The sequence below is a fragment of the Eptesicus fuscus genome, chromosome 9 (assembly GCF_027574615.1).
Source record: "Eptesicus fuscus isolate TK198812 chromosome 9, DD_ASM_mEF_20220401, whole genome shotgun sequence".
NCBI classification, from domain to species: Eukaryota; Metazoa; Chordata; class Mammalia; order Chiroptera; family Vespertilionidae; genus Eptesicus; species Eptesicus fuscus.
The window spans coordinates 47,429,944-47,453,453 of record NC_072481.1 but is presented as its reverse complement, the minus strand read 5'-3'; the positions used below and the strand labels follow the sequence as shown (position 1 = coordinate 47,453,453).

Sequence of the window (23,510 nt, the reverse complement as noted above, 5' to 3'; positions counted from 1 at the left end):
TGAATATGTCATAATATATGACTATATAAATTTTAAAAACAGGCAAAACTAAATTACATCGACTTTCATACATAGTTGGTGGGGACCACTTGCAAAAACTTTAGCAGTATCTATTAAAGATGCTTCATTACTCAGAAATTCCACTCTTAGGTACATATCCAACATAAATGCATATAGCATATTTGGCAACACACATACAACAGTATTCATAGCAGCACCATTTGTAAGAGCCAAAACAAAACAAACTACAGAAATGTCCATGAATAATAGAATAAAATTCTGACTATTCACAAAATACAATAGTGTATAATAATGAAAATGAAACATCTACTATACTTAATAATATGAATAAATCTCACAAATATAATAATGAACAAAAGAAACCAGTTCCAAAGAGTACATATTATATGCTTCCATCTAAATAAAGTTTAAGAACAAGCAAAACTAATCTATGTTATTAGAATAATAATTACTTTTGGTGGGAGACAGTGTCTCTCATGAAAGGAACTTCTGGGATCCTGGTAATTTCCTGTTTCTAAATTTGAATACTGGGTCCATGGGTGTGTTCAGTTGGTAAAAATTTATTAAGCCATACATTTATATGTGTACTTTCTGTATGCATATTTTACTTCAATACAATATATAAAAAGTAAATGCTATTGTTTAGGAATGCATGCTTAATCTATATATATAAAAGCCTAAGCGACTATTACAACCAGAATGATCAGTTGACCAGTTGCTATGATGTGCACTCACCACCAGGGGCAGATGCTCAATGCAGGCGCTGCCCCCTGATGGTCAGTGTGCTCCCACGCCAACCTCCTGCGGCCCCTTTCCCTGGCTGGCTGGCCCTGATCACCCCAATCGGAACCTCCCACAGCCCCTCCCCCCCTGCTGGCTTGCTAACCTCCTGCAGTCCCTCCCCCTAGCCGGAAAACCTCCTGCAGCTCCTCACCCTGGCTGGCCAACCTCCGGTAGCCCCTACCTCCCACACACTAGCTGGCCGGCCCCAATCGGGACCGGGCAAGACGCCCTGATCGGCCCTGATCACCAGTCAGGCCGAGGCACCCCACCCATGCATGAATTTGTGCACTGGGCCTCTAGTAAAACTATAAAAAGGAGAAACTAAATGATTACCAAAATTAAGTTAATAATTACCACTGGAAGGAGTGAATGGCTGTCATCCAGAAGGGGCAAAGACTAGGGGCTCTACTCATGATCCAGGGAGGCAAAGTTTTCTAGAGGTGTTATCAATGTTCTAATTTTTTAGTTGTGATTATTAGAACACTTGCCTTATATTATTTAACTATATGGTTTTGTTTTCATTACATTTCTGTACATGTTAAATTTCATTATTAAAAAGATGAAAAGTTAGCCAAAAACAAACCAAAAATAGGTTTATAGTTGTTCATGTAGAAAATAATGGAACAATTAATAAATAATAATACAAGAATAAACTCTGTTTTGCATACTCACAACTGTAAACCTACTTTTGCCTCTCCCTGTTTGTAATCTGGAAATGTTTATTAATAAAATGATAAGTGAAAAGTAAGTTTTTTAAAGCTCATACAAAAAAAATAAATATACAAAAATAATCTGGATGAATAATAAGTTTTCTATCTTTCTGAATTTCCTCAAATTAACATATATTACTTACACATAGGTAAAACATAAGACTTAAAAATGTATGCCTACTTTAGAAACTTTTTAAGCATAAGATTTCTTATCATTCAATTTTTCATGTTTATTCTAACCCAGAAACATTATACTTACCTTTTTTTCCTATTACTTTTATTTATATTTTCTAGGAAGCTCATCTTTTTTACTTATTTCATTTTATATTACCATTTTCCACAGGTGTTCGATGTAAATGGAGTTGATGTTACTCCTCGACCTCTTTACCGTCCAGATCCACATACTGGTACACCAAAGCCAAATAAACTATTGACATCACGAGAAGGATCATTGTCATCAGAATATGTAGCTTCCCACAGCCTTTATCAAAATACACTAAATCCCAGTATGTTAGGGCAGTTTTCAAGGTAGAGTATACTGTTCTATACTTTTAAAAATATTATATACATTTCTTTTCATTTAAGTTGCATATATGTAACTTAGATGTCCATTGTCCCCAGTCTCCCAGCTCCACTCTGTCATCCTAATGTGCCATCTCTATGGTCTTCTCATAATTAGATCTCATTAGATGTAGAGCTTTGCACATCTTAAGTTCTTCTACACTCACACCAAAACATTAGTGAAAAAAATATATAAATTTTACTCAATATTTCCTGAAAAAACAAAAGAGGGGCCTAGTATAACATACCCACAGACATATTTCTTCACTTTCTTTTATGCTGCAATTTATGGAAAAGAGTGGCTTTTGCTCCCCTCCCTCACACCTATTCTCCCATGCAAATCCCTATTCTCCTAGGGTTTGATTTCTCTCCTGTTTTATAATTTTCTTTCTTGTAAATGAAATGTTATGCATTTATTATGTAGATACTAGTACACTTGACATTTCGTGAATGCTTATAGTAGAGAAGTTCAGATCTTTGCATTAATGAATCAGCACATCCTGAAACAATGTAAAGATTAAAGGGAAATATTTGAGTGTGTAATTTTCAATCTGACAAATTAAAAGTTCCAGATGTTAACTAAGCATGAGATTTGGGGGGGGGGGGCGGGTGAGAGTGCTCAGCAAAACAATGGATATTCCAGTAAATTTGACCCACCCATTTGGAGTGCAGTTGGGACTATAGACAGAAAGGAGGGGAAAAAAGCATTTAATATGTTGGAGTAATTTTAAGTCATATATTTAAGGAAGTTATTTTAGAATTCTTTAATATACTGATTTCTCACTGAGTACATAGATTTTCTTTTAAGTAAATCTTGAGAAAGCCTTTGTCAAAATGAATAAGTCACATTTAAGATGGGATTTGAATGATGAGCAGAAACCGGGTGAAAAATGAAAGGAAGTGTATTTTAGGCTGAGGCCCTGAAGTAGGAATGCTCTACAAGATTGAGGAATAAAAATTAAAAAAAAAAAGAAGAAGAAGAAAAGAAAAAGGGAAGATAAAAGTTATACTGAAGATGGAGAGTCTAGGTAGGTGGGCTGTATTCTAGGTTTTTACCCTAAATATATTGGGAATCCATTGAAGGACTTTAGGTATAGTTTTGATGTGTTATCTCTAAAATATATTTAAATGACTTACTTAAAGAATATTAAAAATCAACTTGATGTTTGGAGAACTAATTTTTATCAATTTTGCTATGATTATAGTATAATTGGTTTCTCAATCTGATATTTTCATTTATATGTTTAATTATCCATAAGGACATCTAAGCAAATGAATAATGTTGTTATTATTAAAGGTCAGTTTTAGGAAGCAGTACAGTTTCTAAGTCAAGTCTATCAACTACTGAGTCAATAGCAGAAGACCTAGAAGAAACAGCCTATAAACGGGAAGGACTCGCTAGTATTACAGGTAATGAAAATACAGTTGTTTATTGCAGTAACAGACCATCATATTTCTTTAGCAAATATGCTCATTATTTTTTGGATACTTGAGATAGAAGAACTGTGGTAATGATTCCCCAATGCTCGTTTGTGTAGTAGCAACATGAACATTACCAGGGTAGTAACTATCCATATAATTCTAAAAGTTCCCAAGGTGGCTGTCCTGTACCACCAGCCTCAAGAATCACAGAGTGTGTTTTAAAAGACCTCAGCTTTTTACTCAGAGACAAATAATTCTGATAAATTGTGACCAATGCTGTAATAAGATATATGCCGAATGTGATGGGAGCACTTAGAAAGGAAATATTAGCTCCTTTGAGGTGAGAAAAAGAGAGAATGTTCACTGAGAGAACATTACTGACATTTGAATTGGGGTTTACATATAGTTATCATCCATATGAGCCTAACCAGTGGTCACGGACAACAGGGGGGTGGAGGTATGCATGGGGAGGGGTTTGGGATGGGAATGAGGGGATGAGGACAAATATGTGATACCTTAATCAATAAAGACATTTAAAAAAATACATAATAGTTATTTGTGAGAACGAAGAGGAGAGGCCCGTTCCGAGCCAAGGATAGAACATGAGGTAGTGCAAAAGATTATGAAAGTAAAGGAAAAAGAATGAGGAAATAATGGTTTGTCAGAAGTACCAGAAGAAAGTCTTTATTCTTATGATAAAGACTAAAATATTATATCATAATTTACATAAGGCTTTCCTCTGCTTGTCTATATAAAAAACAAACAAGTGACACAACTTCACCTAGGAAGCCTTGAAGAATGACAATAGATGTTTATATCTATATAGTTAGTCTCTAAAGTGAGTTATAACTAAATAATTCTACTTCTACCACATGGCTGATTTTTTAGACTAGAGCAGTATTTCTTAATCCTAAATGTACATTAACCTCATCTGGTATACCTCTTACAATTCCCATAGAAGGGTCAACATATTGAATTGGAATATCTGGGAGTAGGAGTTAGACATAAGTAGTGGTATGCTGATAAGTATAAACCAACCTGCTCTGAGGTAGGGAAAAAATAGGTATAATTGATTCATTCACATCGTATGGCTATTATTGTGTTGCTTGTTGTCATTTTTTATGGTGAGCATTTTGCAATATATTCAGATATTGAATCATCATATTATATACCTGAACTAATATAATGTTTTGTCACCTGTGCTTCAAAAAAACACACAAAACATCCCTAAGGTTCATATTATATTTAATAATGAGAGGCTGAATGCTTCTCACTAAGATCCAAAATAAGGAAAATGTGTCTTCTCTCACAAATCCTATTCAACATTATATTGGAAGTCCTCCCTAGTTTAACAAGACAAAGAAAATGAAATTTATACACATTGGAAAGAAAGAAATGAAACGGTCCATATTTGCAGATGACCTCATTATCTATGTAGAAAATGCTAAAGCATCTACAAAAACAAAAATTCCTGTCACTAATAAGCTTATATCCTGCAATGTTGCAGGATAACATATAAAAGCAAATTACTTTCTTATATAACATCATGAACAACTTGAATTTGAAATTTAAAAAAAAACAATAGCATTTACAGTAGAGCAGAACAAAAGGAGGTATAAATCTAACAAAATATGGATCATATCTGTATACAAAAACTACAAAAAGGAAGAAAGAAATGAAAAAGATCTAATTAAATGGAGAGGTATTCCCTATTCATGTATTGAAATTCAATATTATTTAGATGTCACTTCTTCATAATTTGATGTATGGAAGCAGTACAATCTCTATCTTAAGTTTCTGTTAAATGAAAAGAGGCAAGGAAAGGGAGAAACTTCACCCAGAAAGCCTTGAAGAATGACAATAGATGTTTATATCTATATAGTTAGTTATATCTATATAGTTGTATATGTTAACTGATTCTATAATTTATATAGTCAGAAAGACAAAGGACCTAGAATAGCCAACATAACCCTGAAAAAACAAAAGAACAAATTTGAAGGACTCACATAACCTGATTTCAAGAGTAAATGTAAAGCTACCATGTCAAGATAGCATAGTGATAAAACAATAAACACTGGTCAATGAAACAAAACAAAAAGCCCCAAAATAGACCCACAGTTAATATAATCAACTGATCTTTGACAAAGGCAGTTCAATAGAGAAAGGCTTATCTTTTCAATGACTGTGATGGAACAATTGTAGATCAAAATGCAATAAATAAATAAAATATTAAATTTCTAGAAGAAAATTTCAGGAAATAACCTGTGTGATTTTGGATTGGTGATGACATTTTAGATATGTCACCAAAAGCATAGTTTATATAAGAAAAAAGTTGAAAGATTGGATTTTATTACAATACAATTTTTGCAATGTTAAGTGAATGAAAAGGCAAGCCACACACTGTGAGAAAAGATTAGAAAATTACATATATGACAAAAAACTTGTATCTTGAATGTATAAAGAACTATTAAAACTCAACCAAAAAGAAAAAAGAGCAAAAGAGTAGAACTAAGTCTTCATTAAAAAAATAAAAATAAAAATGCATATGGCAAATAAGCAAATGTAAAGATACTGGGCTTCATTTGTAGTTAGGGAAATGCAAATTAAACAATAAGATATCACTGCACACCCATTAAAAGGGCTAATATCCAAAACACTGGCAATACCAATTGCTAGTAAGAATATGAAGCAATAAGAACTCTCAGTCATTACTGATGTGAATGCAAATGATACAAAAATTTGAAAGACAATTTTGTGGTTTCTTATAAAGTTAAATATAACATTACCATCCAATCCAGTAGCTCCACTCCTAAGTATTCAACTGATTTGAAAGCATATTTGCATGAAAACCTGCATTCAAATGTTTCTAGCCACTTAATCATAATCACAAAAAAATTCGAATCAATCAAGATGCCCTTCAATAGGTGAATGGATAAATGAACCAGGGTACATCTATCCAATGGAATATTATTCAGCAATTAAAATAAATGAGCTATAAATCTGCACTACAACATGGATGGATCTTAAATGCTTATTGCTAAGTCAAATAAGCCCGTCTGAAAAGGCTGTGTGTAGCATTGCATAATTCCATGTATATGATATTATGGAAAATGCAAAAGTATAGAAACAGAAAATAGATCAGTGGTTGCCAGGGGCTTGAAGAGGGCAGGGAGTTGAGTAGGTGAAACAGTGGATTTTTTTTAGAAGGGTGAAACTATTCTATATGATACTGTAGTGATGGATACACGAAACTATGCATTTATAAATTCTAGAAACTTACAACACAAAAGTGAACCTTAATATATTTATATTAAAAACGTAGTACAGTGAAGAGACTGAAGGACCTTTGAATGGGATACAGACTATAGCATAAGAATCTATCTTCTTTTACAAACATATGACATCACCTCACTGAAAGAGTGGTGGTGGTTGAGGGGGGAAGATGTAGATCTAAATGATGTTGAAATTGAATAGAATGTATAAGATTTAAAACATGAAACCACATAGAACAGCGTACTCTAGTTGATAAAGTCATCTGTCATGGGGGGATGGGGAGACAATTCCGCACCATTGTACATACATACTAGGTTTGAACACATAAATAAATGAAAGGCAGACAGTGGGAAGCAGATTTCACACTACTGTTAGAGTGGGAGATGACTGACAAATAAGGGGAGAAGTTTAGAATTATACAGGTGTTACCAGAAGAGAATTAGAAACAATAATATGAACTCATGTTTAGCTTAATCTAAATACATGTTAATACATGTATATTGATACAGATAGGTATATGTGGATTAGTATACAAACAAATATTTTCTAGCTCTTTCTGCTAGGAACAATGTCTGAAGGCCTAGAAACAATGATATCCCAGTAGCAATAGCTACCCTGTACCCAGATCTTGGTTTCTAATACTATTCTCCAATAAAAGGAAACAGGAATGTTTGGAGAAATGATGGATTCTAGGGCTGTGGCAGGGAATATAAGATGAATCAGAAAGTAAATAAGTGCTAAGAAAAAAACTTAACAATAAATAAACAAAAAATGGTGGGGATATGTGAAAGAGACACAGCAGCCAACAGAAAGAGCTTCCAATGGTCAAAGATGTAAAATTCCAACAACAAAATAAATAGTGTAATATTGGATTAAACCCCAAAATATAAAGCAAATACCCATGAGTCCATACTGATATAAATAAATAAATGATTCGACAAGTAAATAGATGGGGAAGAATAGACAAATCTCCTATACAAAAGTATTTTAAATAATTGATATAGATATTCCTCCCTCAAGAAGGTGGAGCTTAACTCTCCATCCTGTTTAAGTGTGGGCTTTGCATACTGATTGCCTTCTAAAGAGTACTGTATATAGGAGAGAAGAATAACTTGAGAGCAGAGAATCCAGACAAACACTACCTCAGTTCAAGGTTAATATCACCAGTGGTGAGTCATGTTGATAACATGTACTCTTGATATATGATGAGAATGATACTTAACCTCTGTAGTCTTCCTCCCAGAAATCCATAAGCCCTCTCTGACATCAGACAAAACCAAATTGAAGGACATTCTACAAAATACATGACCAGTACTCCTCAAGACTCATGGTCATCAAAACAAGGGAAGTTTAAGAAACTATTACAATCTAGAGAAGTCTAAGGAGATATGATGACTAAATGTAATGCATCTTGGATGAGATCCTGGAAAAGAAAAAGGACATTAGTTAAAAACTAAGAAAATTGGGATAAAGTGTGATTTTTGATAATAATGAAGTATCAATATTGGTTTATTAGTTTTAATAAATGGTAGCAAAAGGAAAAACTGGATGCAAGGTATACAGGAAGGAACTCTTTATACTATTTTTGCAAAATTTTTGTATATGTAAAACTATTCTACAATTAAAAGTTTATTAAAGGTTTAAGAAAATGTCTAGCAGTGAGTTTCTCTAGGTGATTCTGATGCATGCTAAAGTTTGAGAACCATTGCTTTACTGTATAATAAAAAGGAAGCTTTTGATTAGAAAAGCTTGTGATTTTATTGTAAGGTAGGGACCAAATAGGATCTTAACAGATTGTCTCTGGATGGACTCAGTGAATAAATGAATAAGTAACAGCTATTTATCTTTTACATAAACTCATAAAGTATCTTGATTTGCATATAATCCATTTGTGAGGAGGGGTATGAATAAAATGCTTTTGTGACTCAATTGCAGTGTAATTGTATCACACCAATTCTAGCCAAATAGTAACCAAGGGAGGTTTCACAGATTGCTGTCTAGTGGGGTCTCCGAGCTTAGCCAAATGATAGTATACCTTTTCCCCCACACAGTTCTGAATTAATTGAAAAATATAGGAAGGGTAGCTATGATAGATTGGAGCCAAAATATGACATTATGGATAAAGTCCTGCTATTGAATTCCCAAATTTGACAGACCCACCCACCCATTCATTAAAGAATCTAGACCACCTCAGGTCCATCCCAACCCTCTCACGGGGTATCATGAGTAAAGGTGTGGAGAGGAGTCAAGATTGTCACACTAGAGCTCCCTCCTTCTGGAAGAACTATCAGGAATGGAGAAGATGTGTTCTCTCCATCTCTGGAAGTAAATAAGGGCAGGTGAGGCAAATTGATAAATTTGTGTGCTTTTCCAGGTGGAGAGGGATATGCAGTAAAGATCTAATTGTACAGCCATTTTAGCTGTAGGGGGTTTGACCCATGAAATAGATTCTATAGATATACTGGAGGCCTGGTGCATGAAATTCGTGCGTGGGTAGGGTCCCTAGGCCTGGCCAGTGATCAGGGCCCATAGGGGCCTTCCTTCTGGCTGCTGGCCGGGGCCTCCCTTCCCCAGCTGCTGGCTGCTGGCTGAGGCCTTCCTTTGTTCCATGCCGCCCCCTGGTGGTCAGCACATATCATAGTGAGCGATCGAACTCCTGGTCTCCCGGTCGAATTCCTGAGGGGACAATGTGCATATTAGGCTTTTATATATATAAATGGGGGAGTTTTAGGCAATTTCTCAGTATAAGCAACATTCAGACAATGGTTGATACAGAGATCCAGGCAAAAATCAGCAGTTAGTAGAAGATTGACTAGACTCTTACTTTTCTGAAATTAGTGGAATTAATAACTTGAATTTTTTTAGGTTTTAAGAAAAGTGTTTTTCTCAGGCTTTGGGACTTCTTAAGAGGAGACTGAGCCTTAGTCTGTGGAAAGTGTATACCCTTAAGTTTTGTTTTTCTAAAGCTATCCAAGCTTTACCCTTCTCAAAAACTCATGGATTCCTGCTTCACATCTTGTTTTTAACAGAAAACATTAAACTCTGTGTGACTTATATACCTTGTCATGGCTTTTTATTACCTGAGTCCAACTTCCCCATCCCTGAATGAAAATTTTTTTAAAGGAACTTGGACCTCTGGCTAGCATAGAAGTTTGAGGCCAACCTTTTTCAATGTATTATTTGCATGGATAATAAGCCTATTTTGATCCTATATTTAACCAGAATTTCCAATGAAGAGTCTTTAGCTCCTGGTAAAGATGATTAGAGGTGGGCTGTAACCTAAAACAAAAGACAACTGATAAGAAGGACAAAGAACAAAAGGTTGTTGTAGATATAGACTAGAAATAGTTTAGTTTCAAAGGAAGGTTGCATATTATGTTCCCAGTTACTTACTATACTGTTTTAAAGTAGCAATTAGCAAATGATTTGTATTGTGCATTTTAGAGTTACAAGCTCCAAAGAAAACAACTAGAAAAGCTATAACAAAAGAAGACCTAAAGAAGACTATAGACATACTACTCACAGAGACAGAAACAATAACATTATTTAACCTACCAACAGTCATGATTTCTGTAGAAGCTGAAGAAGCTGACAAAATACTGTATGTATGGTTCAACTGTTTATATTGCTTCCATAATTTAAATGCTAAAACAGAGTTTCTTATTATTTTTTGAAAAATATTTAAATACACCTCTATTAATTATTGATAGGTCAACTGATAAAAATTAGTACAGATATAGAAAATTTGAACCAAAAATGTAATCTAATGGTTATACATAGAACTCTATATTCCACAATTGGAGAACACATACTCTTTTCAGGCACACATGGAACATTTATAAAAACCATCCATGCACAAGGCCATGAAACAGTTTCAAATGTTTCAAAGAAGTGGAATCATAAAAAAATAAATTCTCTAACCACAGTGGAATGAAGATAAAAATTAGTAACAGCCCTAGCTGGGTTTGCTCAGTGGACAGAGTGTTGGTCTGAGGACTGAAGGGTCCCAGGTTTGATTCCAGCCAAGGGAACATACCTGGGTTGCAGGTTCCATCCCCAGCCCTGGTTGGGCGCTTGTGAGAGGCAACAAGTTGATGTGTCTCTCTCACATTGGCATTTCTCTCTCTTGGTCTCTCCCCATCTCTTCCACTCTCTCTAAAATCAATGGAAAGGTATCCTTGGGTGAGGATTAACAATAACAAAAAAAACTAACAACATAAATCTCAACTAAAACATAGGCACACATTTACATATACATTTGGAAGTTAACAAGCACATTTCCTAAATTCTTCATGAATCAAAGGAAAAGTCATACTGGAAATTTAGGGAATACTCAGAACTAAATAATTATGAAAGTATTACAAGATGTTACAAAAGTAAGTAGTACATGAGGGAAATTTATAGCTTTAAGTGTTTATATCAAAGTTTATAAAATCTATGTGGAGATAGTCTTAACATATTTTGGGTGGGCAATGAAAGTAGTAGTGATGTTGGGAGGTATAGAATAAAAAAATTCTTTGTTGGTAGTTTAATAAAAGGCAATCTCTTCCTAAGGAGATTTTTGATCTCTCACTTTTTGGTGCAATCCACATTAAGAAGGTAATTTTAAGAAAATGCATAATATATTAATTTTTTATTAATGAGTTTAATATACTTTATTTTTTATAGCCAGAGAAACAAGAATTATGAGAACCTTTGTAAAAATAGATTAGGCAATGACTTATATGTTGAAAGAATGATGCAGACTATTAATGGAGCACCAAAGAATAAAGATGTTCAATGTGACAGAATTATAAAGGAAAACAAAGGTAATTTATGTTTTATTCTGCTTGATAAACTATCATGTTTTAATATACATTATATGAGTCTATCAATTAACAAGTAAATATTAAAATATATAAAGCAAAAACTAGGAATAATTTGGCCAAATCACAACACTAACTGAGTACTGTGGTACACAGCTTTCAGAATATGACAACTGAGTTAACAAGTAATAAACATAGATATAGAAAATTTAAATAACATAATTATCATTTTTTATCTTTACACAAACTATATCATAGAACTTTGTACTCTTCAAGTGTTTATGAAATGTTATAGAAACTAATTGTTTATGTTACAAAGAATATCATGTACAACTAATAACATTTAATATGAGGCAGATACTATTCTAGGCCTTTTACACTATTTTAGGCCTTTAACTGGTTTAATTCTCAGAACAACCCTATGAGTAGGTTTTATTATTATTCCCCATTTTATAGAGGAAGAAACAAGAGACATTAGCTAACTTGACCAAGGTCACCTAGCTAGTACTGCAGACAAATGATACCCCTCAATAGTCTAGTTCTAGAGCCTGTTCTTGTAACTACTATCCTTCAATGTTTATAAATTAACAACCCTGAGAACACTGCATAGTCCAAAATCTGTTAAGTGTTGCCAAAGGGGTAATTAGAAGAAATGTTATAATCATAATGGCCTTTGTAATTCAGCAAAACTATAAGCTAGGTAGCTAGAAGGAAGAAAGCTATGATAGGAGAATGTCCAAGGGATTTCTAAGCACCTGGGGATGTTCAGTTTCTTATTATGACTGATAAGTACCTGGTGTTAATTTTTTCTTGACACTACACATATATGTATTATACACTCTTCTGTGAATAGTATATATTTTACAATAAAAATTTTATTAAAATGATAAAAGACAGTTTATACTAAAGAATTTGGATACAAATCAAATAAATATTAAGGTTTTTATAGATGTCTCCCTTCACCTATTTTGGATGAAATTGAAAGAGATTTAGGGGTCAGACAGATGGAAATCAAAATATTACCTTTATTACTGATAAAGTTAATTGAAAAATGTAGCCTTCAATCTGCAGCTAGGCTACATTTTTCAATCAACTTTATTTGCTATTTCTTACCTCCATAATAGAATTTACCAATAGTGATTGGCACAACTAGCCAACTACAGACCTCCTCTGTAGAGGTGAGAACAGACCAGAATGAATGCTTTCTGCAAATGAGCAGGCCTAAGCAAAGAATCCAGAAGTGACTGAACTGAAATTCCTTCTAAACTCTCCTACAGGATTAGTCATTTCTCTTTCCCTGGTAATGCATAAGTGAAGGACAAAGGCCAGAAGTGTTAAATTAGCGAAGTTTCTTCTGTAAAGATTCACAAAAAGTGAGGAAAATTTTTCCCCACTTAACAGTATATAAGTAGCAATCTATATATTTAAAGAGGTAATATGCAAATTAGGCCAGGATGCCATAACGGGTCAAGATCAGACAGGAGGAGGTTGCGCACGCAGGTGAGGCCCAGAGCAGAGATGGAGACAGAGACAGGGAGGCCTGCCCAAGCCGGCACAGTGGCTCGGGTGGCCCTGGAGCGGACACACGCAAGAGGCCAGGGGACGCTGTGAGTAAGACGCAGGTCCCAGCCCCCAGCAGCGCTGGTCCAGCCTTCCATGGCACCGGTCTGGCCTGACTCTGCGGCGGCTGGCGCTGTGTGAGTCAGGCACAGGTCCCGGCCTTCCCTCCCCCCCCCCCGTGGGGTGCCTCCTCGCACAGCGGAAGGTGGGGCACCTCCTCATGCAATTCCAATCGTGCGCTGGGCCTCTAGTTTATAATAAAAATGGCATTACAAATAAGTGAATCCGACCTAATAAAAGAGTAATATGCAAATTGACCATACCTTCGCTACACCCAAAAGCCATGCCCACCATCCATGCCTCCCAGCCAATCAGAGCGAGTATGCAAATAAACCCAATCAAGATGGCTATAGCCACAGAGAGCAGGAGGGAGGCTTGGGTTTCCCAGGCAATGGAGCAAGCCAAGCTTTCTGCCAGCCCTTGCCAGCCTAGGCCTCCACTCAAAGCTACAAAGTTTCAATTATAGAAGGTAAACAAATCCAAACAGAAATGGCGGCAGCCACGGAGCTGGAGAGAGCAGCCTAGGGTTGCCCTCGGCAATGTAGGAAGCCAAGCTTTCCCCTTGCCCTGGCCAGCCTAGGCCTCCACTCCAGGCTACAAAGTTTCAATTATAGAAGGTGAATTAACCCCAACAGAAATGGCTGCTGCCACAGAGCGAGCAGAAGGCTGGGCTCCGCTCCAAGCTACAAAGTTTCAGTTATAGAAGATAAATATATCCCAGATACCAGGGCCTCCACTTGGGTCGCCAGGGGGCATGGCTGGCCTTCAAACCACCACAGGCCCCTCGCTCAGGCTGCCCCATGCCCCAAGAGCACCCCACCCTGATCCGGGTCACCCTTCAGGGCAAACCAGCTGGCCCCCACCCGTGCACCAGGCCTCTATCCTATCTAATAAAAGAGTAATATGCAGATTGACCATCACTCCAACACACAATATGGCTGCCCCCATGTGGTCAAAGATCTTGCCCCCATGTGGACACAAGATGGCCACCACAAGATGACTAGCAGGGGAGGGCAGTTGGGAGGCACCAGGCCTGCAAGGGAGGGCAATTGAGAGGGACCAGGCCTGCAAAGGAGGGCAGTTGGAGGTGATCAACCCTGCAGGGGAGGGCAGTTAGGGGTGACCAGGCCGGCAGAGGAGGGAAGTTGGGGGCAAACAGGCTGGCAGGGGAGCAGTTAGACATCAATCAGGCTGGCATGGAAGTGGTTAGGGGGTGATCAGGCTGGCAGGCAGAAGCGGTTAGGGGCAATCAGGAAGGCAGGCAGGTGAGCAGTTGGGAGCCAGCAGTCCTGGATTGTGAGAGGGATGTCCGACCAGTGGGATCAGGCCTAAACGGGCAGTCGGACATCCCTCGAGGGGGTCCCAGATTGGAAAGGGTGCAGGCTGGGCTGTGGGACACCCCCCTCTGTGCACGAATTTTGTGCACCAGGCCTCTAGTAATAGAATAAGTGTATTAGTGTTTCTGGCTAACTTTTGAAAATACAGTTAAATCTTATAACTTTGTAAATTTCATAAAGCTATTTTGTTTTCTACATATGATACTACAATAAAAAGTTTTTTAATGAAAGTATGTGCGATATGAGCTCATTTTATTAAAATATATACATATTTGTTTACATAGAAATACATTTATATGTTAATCTGGAAGGACATACACTGGAATGTTAGCAGTTATCTCTGGGTGATGGACATGCAAGTCATATTTACCTTTGTTTTTCAAATGACCATGTCTTCTTACTCAGCTAAAAAGTAAAGTTATTATTCTGTAAATGTTATATAGTCAATTGCTACTCTTTTGTAGTCTGAATTAAACTAGTAGAAATAAACTGTTTTAAATATAAGAAAACTATTTAGGCATATCTGAGACTCAAAGATGCTCAGAACACAGGTATCAGTGGGAATACTTTTTCTGATACTAGTTAACATTGCTTTCTTTAATAGTATGCAACAATATAAAATTAGAAGGTTATAATAATTTATTATTCCATCTTGTCCATGATATTATGGATGTGGTTTGAGATTTTCTATTTTTAAAATTACTTTATTCAAATGAACAAGTATAACGATGGTACTGAAAGTAAAATTACCAATGTTATCTTCAAAGAAGAAACAATTGTAAATCACTGTAACATTTTACATTGCTCACTTATAACATCCATACTCATTTATGTAGAAATTATTTATTAGTGGCCATGTAACAATATAATTTCAACTTAATAAACTATCACATAAAGGGGGGGAAGGTTAGGTAATTTAATATTCAAAGATGATTTCTTTCTATGATCTTTTACTTTATAAACATGGAAATTATACTCCTTTCAATTCAGCAAAATATACTATTTATTCTGTGTATGACTTTGCTAGATACTATTAAAATAAATTCAATAAGATAGAAATGTTATTATGAAATGTGAGTTAACATTTCTACTAATTGAAAACCTTGTTAAACCCCAGAGAGCCTTCATTTTTCATTATGAAAAAAAGCTTCTGACAATGAAGTAGTTGCATTTATTAGATCCAGATCCTGTTTTTATTTTCAGGGGGGAAATTCTTTACTTTAAATGAAAATTTAGCATGTAGGAATATATTATTATGTGGTCACTGATGAAATAATTGCTATATAAGCCTAAGGGTTGGAATTTTTTTTTTTGGTAGACTGTTATATTTGCTCATTTGAATAAATATAGATAAACAAAAAATTAAAAGAGAAGTTCAAAACCCTACGACTCTGCCAGCTTTTTGAGAACAGGGTCTGTCATTTTCTCAATATGTATGATTTTTTCAAATAAGTATATAGAAAATTTTTCTTGATAAAATGTAATTAGATTATTATAAATACAAAGTCCTGGAGAATATAACATGTTCTTATCTGTTAACCATAGTAAAGGAATAGTAAACCTTGTTATAACTTGACTAGAGGCCCAATGCACGAAATTCACACAAGGGGCTCGGCCCTTGCAGCCCTGCCTGCCTCTGCTGGTGCTTGCAGCTCTGGCTTCATCTGGAAGGTCATCCGGAAGGTCACTTGGCTGTCCGGTTTAATTAGCATATTACACTTTTTAAAAAAATACATATTTTATTGATTTTTTATAGAGAGGAAGGGAGAGGGATAGAGAGCTAGAAACACCAATGAGAGAGAAACATCGATCAGCTGCCTCCTGCATACCCCCGACTGGGGATGTGCTCTCAACCAAGGTACATGCACTTGGCCAGAATCGAACCCGGGACCCTTCAGTCCGAAGGCCAATGCTCTATCCACTGAGCAAAACCATCAGGGCAGCAAATTACACTTTTATTATTATAGATAGTCTGGGCTCATGTCAGCTGACAAACTGATGAGCTTCTGCTGTGCCAGCTGGGGATGAAGAGAAGGGAGGTGTGGGGATGAGAAAGGATGGTGAGGCTAATTAGGAGCTACCATTAAAGTATAGGTACTACGAGTGTGATGCCTAAGGATCTCTGAATGTGTCTTCATGATCTATTTCTTTTTTATTTTTCCACTTTATTAGGAGCTACCACTAAAGTATAGGTACTACGAGTGTGATGCCTAAGGATCTCTGAATGTGTCTTCATGATCTATTTCTTTTTTATTTTTATCCACTTCCTGCCATTGTGGTTAAATGTTCTCCCCCCCGCCCCAGACAGAAGATATCTTAGATTTTACTATGACTAGTTATGTGTAAACTAAAATATTAGAATTCGATTTATAGTAATTTTTACCTTTCTGACTCTTTATTTAGGCATAATGTCTACTGCTTGGGATTTGTATGATTCTTATAATGCTCTGGAGCTTGCATCTTTACCAATAAAACAATCTATAATTGACTCAAGCAGTAGAGCAAGTGTAAAACGATCTGTAATTGATTCAAGCAGTAGAGCCAGTGTACCTTCTAAAGATCAGGACCGAAGAGGGCCAGGAAGTACTACAGAAAAAAGTAAGATCTCAGTTTTTTGAATGAGGTTTGTCACATGACATTTTCAATAAATTCTTTTTTTTTTTTTTTAGCAGTTATAATATTTTCTTTCTGGTGGAAGATGAATAGTATTTTTGTGTCTATGCTCATGAGGGACATTGGTCTATATCTTCTTTTGTACTTTCTTTGTCTGTTGTTTTGAATACTAATGTCATAAATTGCATGCGAAATGTTTCCTTTTCCTCCTATTTTCTGGAAGAGGTTGTGTAGAATTAGTGTTAATTCTTTAAATGTCTGGTGGAATTCTCCAGTAAAACCGTCTGTGCCTGGAGGTTGTTTTTTTTTTGTGTTTGTTTTTGTGGTGGGGGTGGGGGGATTTACAATTACAAATTCAATTTCATTAAATTTGCCGGCTTCTTCAGCTTTATGTTTGGAATATATGTGGCAATAAGAAAACCCAGAGAATTCACAATGGTGTCATTCCTTGGGTTCTGAGGACTCTATCTAGTTGCTCTACCTTCCTCTTCCAAAGACTTCTAAAGCCTTCCCATGAAATCCTACCTTATAATAGAGAAATATGCAAATTGACCGCACCTCCGCTATGCCCATGATTGGGCCTGCGAGAGGCTGGGGGCGGGACTCCGGGTGGCCTATCCGGCCGTTGAGAAGATCAAGATGGCGGCGCCCAATCCTCTTAGTTCCGGGGGTCCCGGGAGGCAATCGCCACCCGGGGGGCGTGTCCGGGCTGAGCCTGGTGCTCCCGGGGGTCCCGGGCGGCGATCGCCACCCGGGGGGGCGTGTGCGGTCCGAGCCAGGCGCTGCCGGGGTCCCCGGGCAGCGATCGCCACCTGGGGGTGCGTGTGCGGTCCGAGCCAGGTGCTTCCGGGGGTCCCCGGCGGCGATCGCCACCCGGGGTGGCGTGTCCGGTCCGAGCCAGGCGCTGCCGGGGGTCCCCAGGTGGCGATCCGAGCCAGGCGCTGCCGGGGGTCCCAGGCGGTGATTGCCACCCGGGTGGGCATGTGCAGTCCGAGCCAGGCGCTGCCGGGGTCCCGAGCCAGGCGATCGCCACCCTGTGGGGGTGTGGCCGGGCCGAGCCAGGCGCTCCGGGGGGGATCCGGGGGCCATCGCCACCCTGGGGGGGGTGTGGCAGGACTTGCCCAGCCCCTCCCAGGGTCCCTGGGAACATTGCAGGCATGTGGTTGCTGAGACCCAGACCAGGCCTCTGGCCACAGATTCATAGCTTTGCGGAGACTTAGGGCAGGGATCTGCTTCATCTGCAGAGAGACAGAGGTTCTGCAGTGCCCCCAAGATGTGGCTGGGGCCCCAGCCAGCATGGCTCAAGGGGCATGAAAGGACTCCTGGCAGAGGGGCAAGGACCCTCACCCCTGAGGCGGGGTTGAGGGTGGTGCCACCTCAGTGGAGGGTGCTGCACTGCAGGGTACTGTAAAGCATTACATATACTAGTACATATATCTCCTTTTTTCCCCCATTGACCTTCCCCCAGCCTCCCCTACCCCCTGTCGCATGCCCTTATCCTCCCCAACCGCACGCCCCCCCCCCCGCAGTGTCTTGTGTTCATTGGTTGTGCTTATATGCATACATACAAGTCCTTCGGTTGATCTCTTTCCCCCTCCCCCCCTCTCCCCAACACTCCCCAGCCTTCCTGCTGTAACTTGACAGTCTGTTCAATGCTTTACTGCCTCTGTATCTATCTTTTTGTTCATCAGGTTAAAATGTTCTTTATTTTCCATAAATGAGTGAGATCATGTGGTATTTTTCTTTCATTATCTGGCTTATTTCACTTAACATAATGCTCTCCAGATCCATCCATGCTATTGCAAATGGTAAGAATTCCTTCTTTTTTATACCAGCGTATTATTCCATTGTGTAGATGTACCACAGTTTTCTAATCCACTCATCTGATGATGGGCATTTAGGCTGTTTCCAAATCTTAGGAATTGTAAATTGTCCTGCTATGAACATAGGGGGGCATATATCCTTTCTGATTGGTGTTTCTAGTTTCTTGGGATATATTCCTAGGAGTGGGATCACTGGGTCAAATGGGAGTTCCATTTTTAGTTTTTTTGAGGAAACTCCATACTGTTCTACACAGTGGCTGCACCAGTCTGCATTCCCACCAGCAGTGCACGAGGGTTCCTTTTTCTCCGCATCCTCGCTAGCACTTGTCATTTGTTGAGTTGTTGATGATAGCCATTCTGACAGGTGTGAAATGGTACTGCATTGTCGTTTTGATTTGCATCTCTCAGATAATTAGTGACTTTGAGCATGTTTTCATATGTCTCTTGGCCTTCCTTCTGTCTTCTTTAAAAAAGTTTCTATTTAGGTCCATTGCCCATTTTTTAATTGAGTCATTTATCTTCCTTTTATTAAGTTATATGAGTTCCCTGTAAATGTTGGAGATTAAACTTTTATCAGTGATAACATTTGCAAATATGTTCTCCCAGACAGTGGGCTTTCTTGTTGTTTTGTTGATGGTTTCTTTTGCTGTGAAAAAGCTTTTATTTTGATGTAGTCCGTTTGTTTATTTTCTCTTTAGTTTCTTTTTTTTTAAAATATATTTTATTGATTTTTTACAGAGAGGAAGAGAGAGGGATAGAGAGTTAGAAACATCGATGAGAGGGAAACATCGATCAGCTGCCTCTTGCACACCCCCTACTGGGGATGTGCCCGCAACCAAAGTACATGCCCTTGACCGGAATCGAACCTGGGACCCTTGAGTCCGCAGGCCGACGCTCTATCCACTGAGCCAAACCGGTTTCGGCTCTTTAGTTTCCATTGTCCTAGGAGCAGTATCAGTGAAGAAATTGCTTCGGCATATATCTGAGATTTCTCTGACTGTGGATTCCTCTAGTATTTTTATGGTTTCCTGTCTTATGTTTAAATCCTTTATCCATTTTGAGTTTATTTTTGTGTATGGTGTAAGTTGGTGGTCTAGTTTCATTTTTTTGCATGTATCTGTCCAATTTTCCCAACATCATTTATTGCAGAGACTGTCTTGACTCCATTGTATGTTCATGCCTCCAATGTCAAATATTAATTGAGCATAGTGGTTTGGGTCAATATCTTGGTTCTCTATTCTATTCCATTGGTCTATGTCTGTTCTTGTGCCAGTACCAAGCTGTTTTGAGAACAGTGGCTTTGTAATACAGCTTGATATCTGGTATTGAGATCCACCTATTTTGTTCTTCTTTCTCAGGATTGCTGTGGCTATTCAGGGTCTTTTTTTATTCCAGATGAATTTTTGGAGAGTTCTTTCTAGGTCTGTGAAATAAGCCATTGGTATTTTAATGGGGAGTGCATTGAATTTATAGATTGCTTTGGGTAGTATGGACATTTTAATGATGTTGATTCTACCAATCCATGAACACGGTATGTTCTTCCATCTGTTTATGTCTTCCTATATCTCTTTTTTCAGTGTCCTGTAGTTTTCCACCTATAGGTCTTTTACCTCCTTAGTTAAGTTTATTCCTAGGTATCTGAATATTTTTGGTGTGATGGTAAATAGGATTGCTTTTTTAGTCTCTCTTTCTGTAAGTTCACTATTGGTGTATAGAAATGCCATAGATTTCTTGGCGTTAATTTTGTATCCTGCTACATTGCCGAGTTCATTCATTAAGTCTAATAGTTTTTTTATGGAGTCTTTCGGGGTTTTTATATACAATATCATGTCATCTGCATAGAAAAGACAGTTTTACTCCTTCTTGTCCAATTTGGATGCCTTTTATTTCTTCTTCTTGTCTAATTGCTATGGCTAGTACTTCCAGTACTATATTGAACAGGAGTGGTGAGAGTGAGCATCCTTGTTTTGTTCCTATTCTTAGTGGAAATGGTTTTAGTTTTTTCCCATTGAGTATGATGTTGGCTGTGGGTTTATCATATATGGCTTTTATTATGTTGAGGTATGATCCTTCTATTCCCACCTTGCTGAGAGTTTTTATCAAGAAAGGATGTTGGATTTTGTCAAATGCTTTTTCTGAATCAATTGATATAACTATGTGATTTTTATCTCTCAGTTTGTTTATGTGATGTATCACATTTATTGATTTGCGGATATTGTACCATCCTTGCATTCCTGGGATAAATCCTACTTGGTCACGGTGTATGATCTTTCTGATGTACTGCTGGATCCAACTTGCTAGAATTTTGTTGAGGATTTTGGCATCTATGTTCATGAGGGATATTGGCCTATAATTCTCTTTCATTGTGTTGTCTTTATCTGGTTTTGGTATTAAGGTGATGCTGGCTTCATAGAATGAGCTTGGAAGTGTTCCTTCCTCTTGAATTTTTTGGAATAGTCTGAGGAGGATAGGTTTTAGTTCTTCCTTGAATGTTTGGTAAAACTCCCCTGTGAAGCAGTCTGGCCCCAGGCTTTTGTTTGCTGGAAGCGTTTTGATGACTGCTTGAATTTCTTCCATAGTTATTGGCCTATTGAGATGTTTAGATTCTTCCTGATTGAGTTTTGGAAGGTTGTATTTTTCTAGGAATATGTCCATTTTCTCCAGGTTTTCCAGTTTGTTGGAATAGAGTTGTTCATAGTATTTTTTAACAATCCTTTGTATTTCTGTGGGGTCTGTTGTTATTTCTCTTCTTTCATTTCTGATTTTGTTTTTTTTGGGTCCTCTCTTTGCTTCTTGGTGAGCCTGGCTAGAGGTTCATCAATCTTGTTTATCCTTTCAAAGAACCAGCTCTTGGTTTTGTTGATCTTTTGTATTGATTTTTGGGTCTCTATGTCGCTTATCTCTGCTCTGATCTTTATTATTTCCTTCCTTCTGCTTACACTGGGCTTTTCTTGTTGCTCTCTTTCTAACTCTTTGAGTTGTAGGGTTAGGTAATTTATTACCATTGTTTCTTGTTTTTTGCAGTAGGCTTGTAGAGCTATGAACTTCCCTCTCAAGACTGCTTTCGCTGTGTCCTATAGATTTTGGATTGTTGTGTTTTCATTGTCGTTTGTTGCCATGATGTTTTTTATTTCTTCTTTGATATCTCTGGTAACCCAGTCCTTGTTTAATAGCATGCTATTTAGTCTCCATGTGTTTGATTTTTTGGATTGTTTTATTGTAGTTGATTTCCAGTTTTATGCCATTGTGATCTGAGAAGATGCTTGATATGATTTCTATCTTCTTGAATTTGAAGAGACTTTGCCTGTGACCCAATATATGGTCTATCTTTGAAAATGACCCATGTGCACTTGAAAAGAATGTATATTCTGTGGCTTTGGGGTGGAATGTCCTGAAGATGTCAATTAATTCCATCTGGTCTAGTGAGTCAATTAGAATTGATGTTTCTTTGTTGATTTTTTGTTTAGAGGATTGTCCAATGGTGATAGTGGGGTATTAAAGTCCCCTACTATGATTGTATTGCTGCCAATCTCTCCCTTGATATCCTTCAGGAGTTTTTTTTATGTATTTGGGTGCTCCTGTATTGGGTGCGTATATGTTTACCAGAGTTATTTCTTTTTGTTGGATTGCTCCCTTTAGTATTATGAAGTGGCCTTCCTTATCTCTTGTTATGTCCTTCACTTTGAGATCTAATTTGTCAGATATAAGTATTGCTACACCAGCTTTTTTTTTAAATTTTCATTTGCCTGAAAAACCTTTTTCCATCCCTCACCTTCAGTCTGTGTGTGTCTTTTTTTCTGAGTTGGGTTTCCTGTAGACAGCAGATATATGGGTCATGTTTTCTTTCTTTTTTTAAAAAAAATATATTTTATTGATTTTTTACAGAGAGGAGGGGAGAAGGATAGAGAGTTAGAAACATCGATGAGAGAGAAATATCGATAAGCTGCCTCCTGCACACCTCCTACTGGGGATGTGCCCGCAACCAAGGTATGTGCCCTTGACCGGAATCGAACCTGGGACCTTTCAGTCCGCAGGCCGACACTCTATCCACTGAGCCAAACCAGCCTTGGCGGGTCATGTTTTCTTATCCACTCAGTTACCCTCTGTCTTTTTAGTAGGGCATTTAATCCATTTACATTTAAAGTTATTATTGATAAGTACTTGTTTGTCACCATTTTTATTATTTACCCCTGTGTTCCTTCTCTGCTTCCTATTTCTTTTTTTACAGCAGACCCTTTAGCATTTCTTGCATTGCTGGTTTGGTAGTAATAAATTCCCTTAGTCCTTTTTTTGTCTGTGAAGCTCCTGATTTCACCCTCAATTTTGATTGATAGCCTTGCTGAGTACAGTATTCTTGGATTCAGACCCTTCCTTTGCATGCCTTTTTATATTTTATTCCATTCCCTTCTGGCCTGATGTGTTTCTGTTGAGAAATCAGTCGCTAGTCTGATGGGGGATCCTTTGTAGGTAACTTTCTATCTTTCTCTGGCCACTTTTAAGATTCTTACTTTGTTGTTGGTGTTTGCCAATTTAATTATAATG

At 37.6% G+C, this 23,510-nt stretch overlaps 1 protein-coding gene across 1 annotated transcript in view; it reads left to right on the top strand.

The window, feature by feature from the left end:
- The window catches only part of DNAI4 (dynein axonemal intermediate chain 4), a 75,138-nt gene that overhangs the window by 10,245 nt on the left and 41,383 nt on the right, over positions 1-23,510 (top strand). The window contains 5 exon segments of the mRNA XM_054720914.1: positions 1,858-2,042; positions 3,373-3,485; positions 10,215-10,371; positions 11,439-11,578; positions 16,936-17,130. Of these exon segments, the coding sequence (XP_054576889.1) occupies positions 1,858-2,042; positions 3,373-3,485; positions 10,215-10,371; positions 11,439-11,578; positions 16,936-17,130 (790 nt within the window).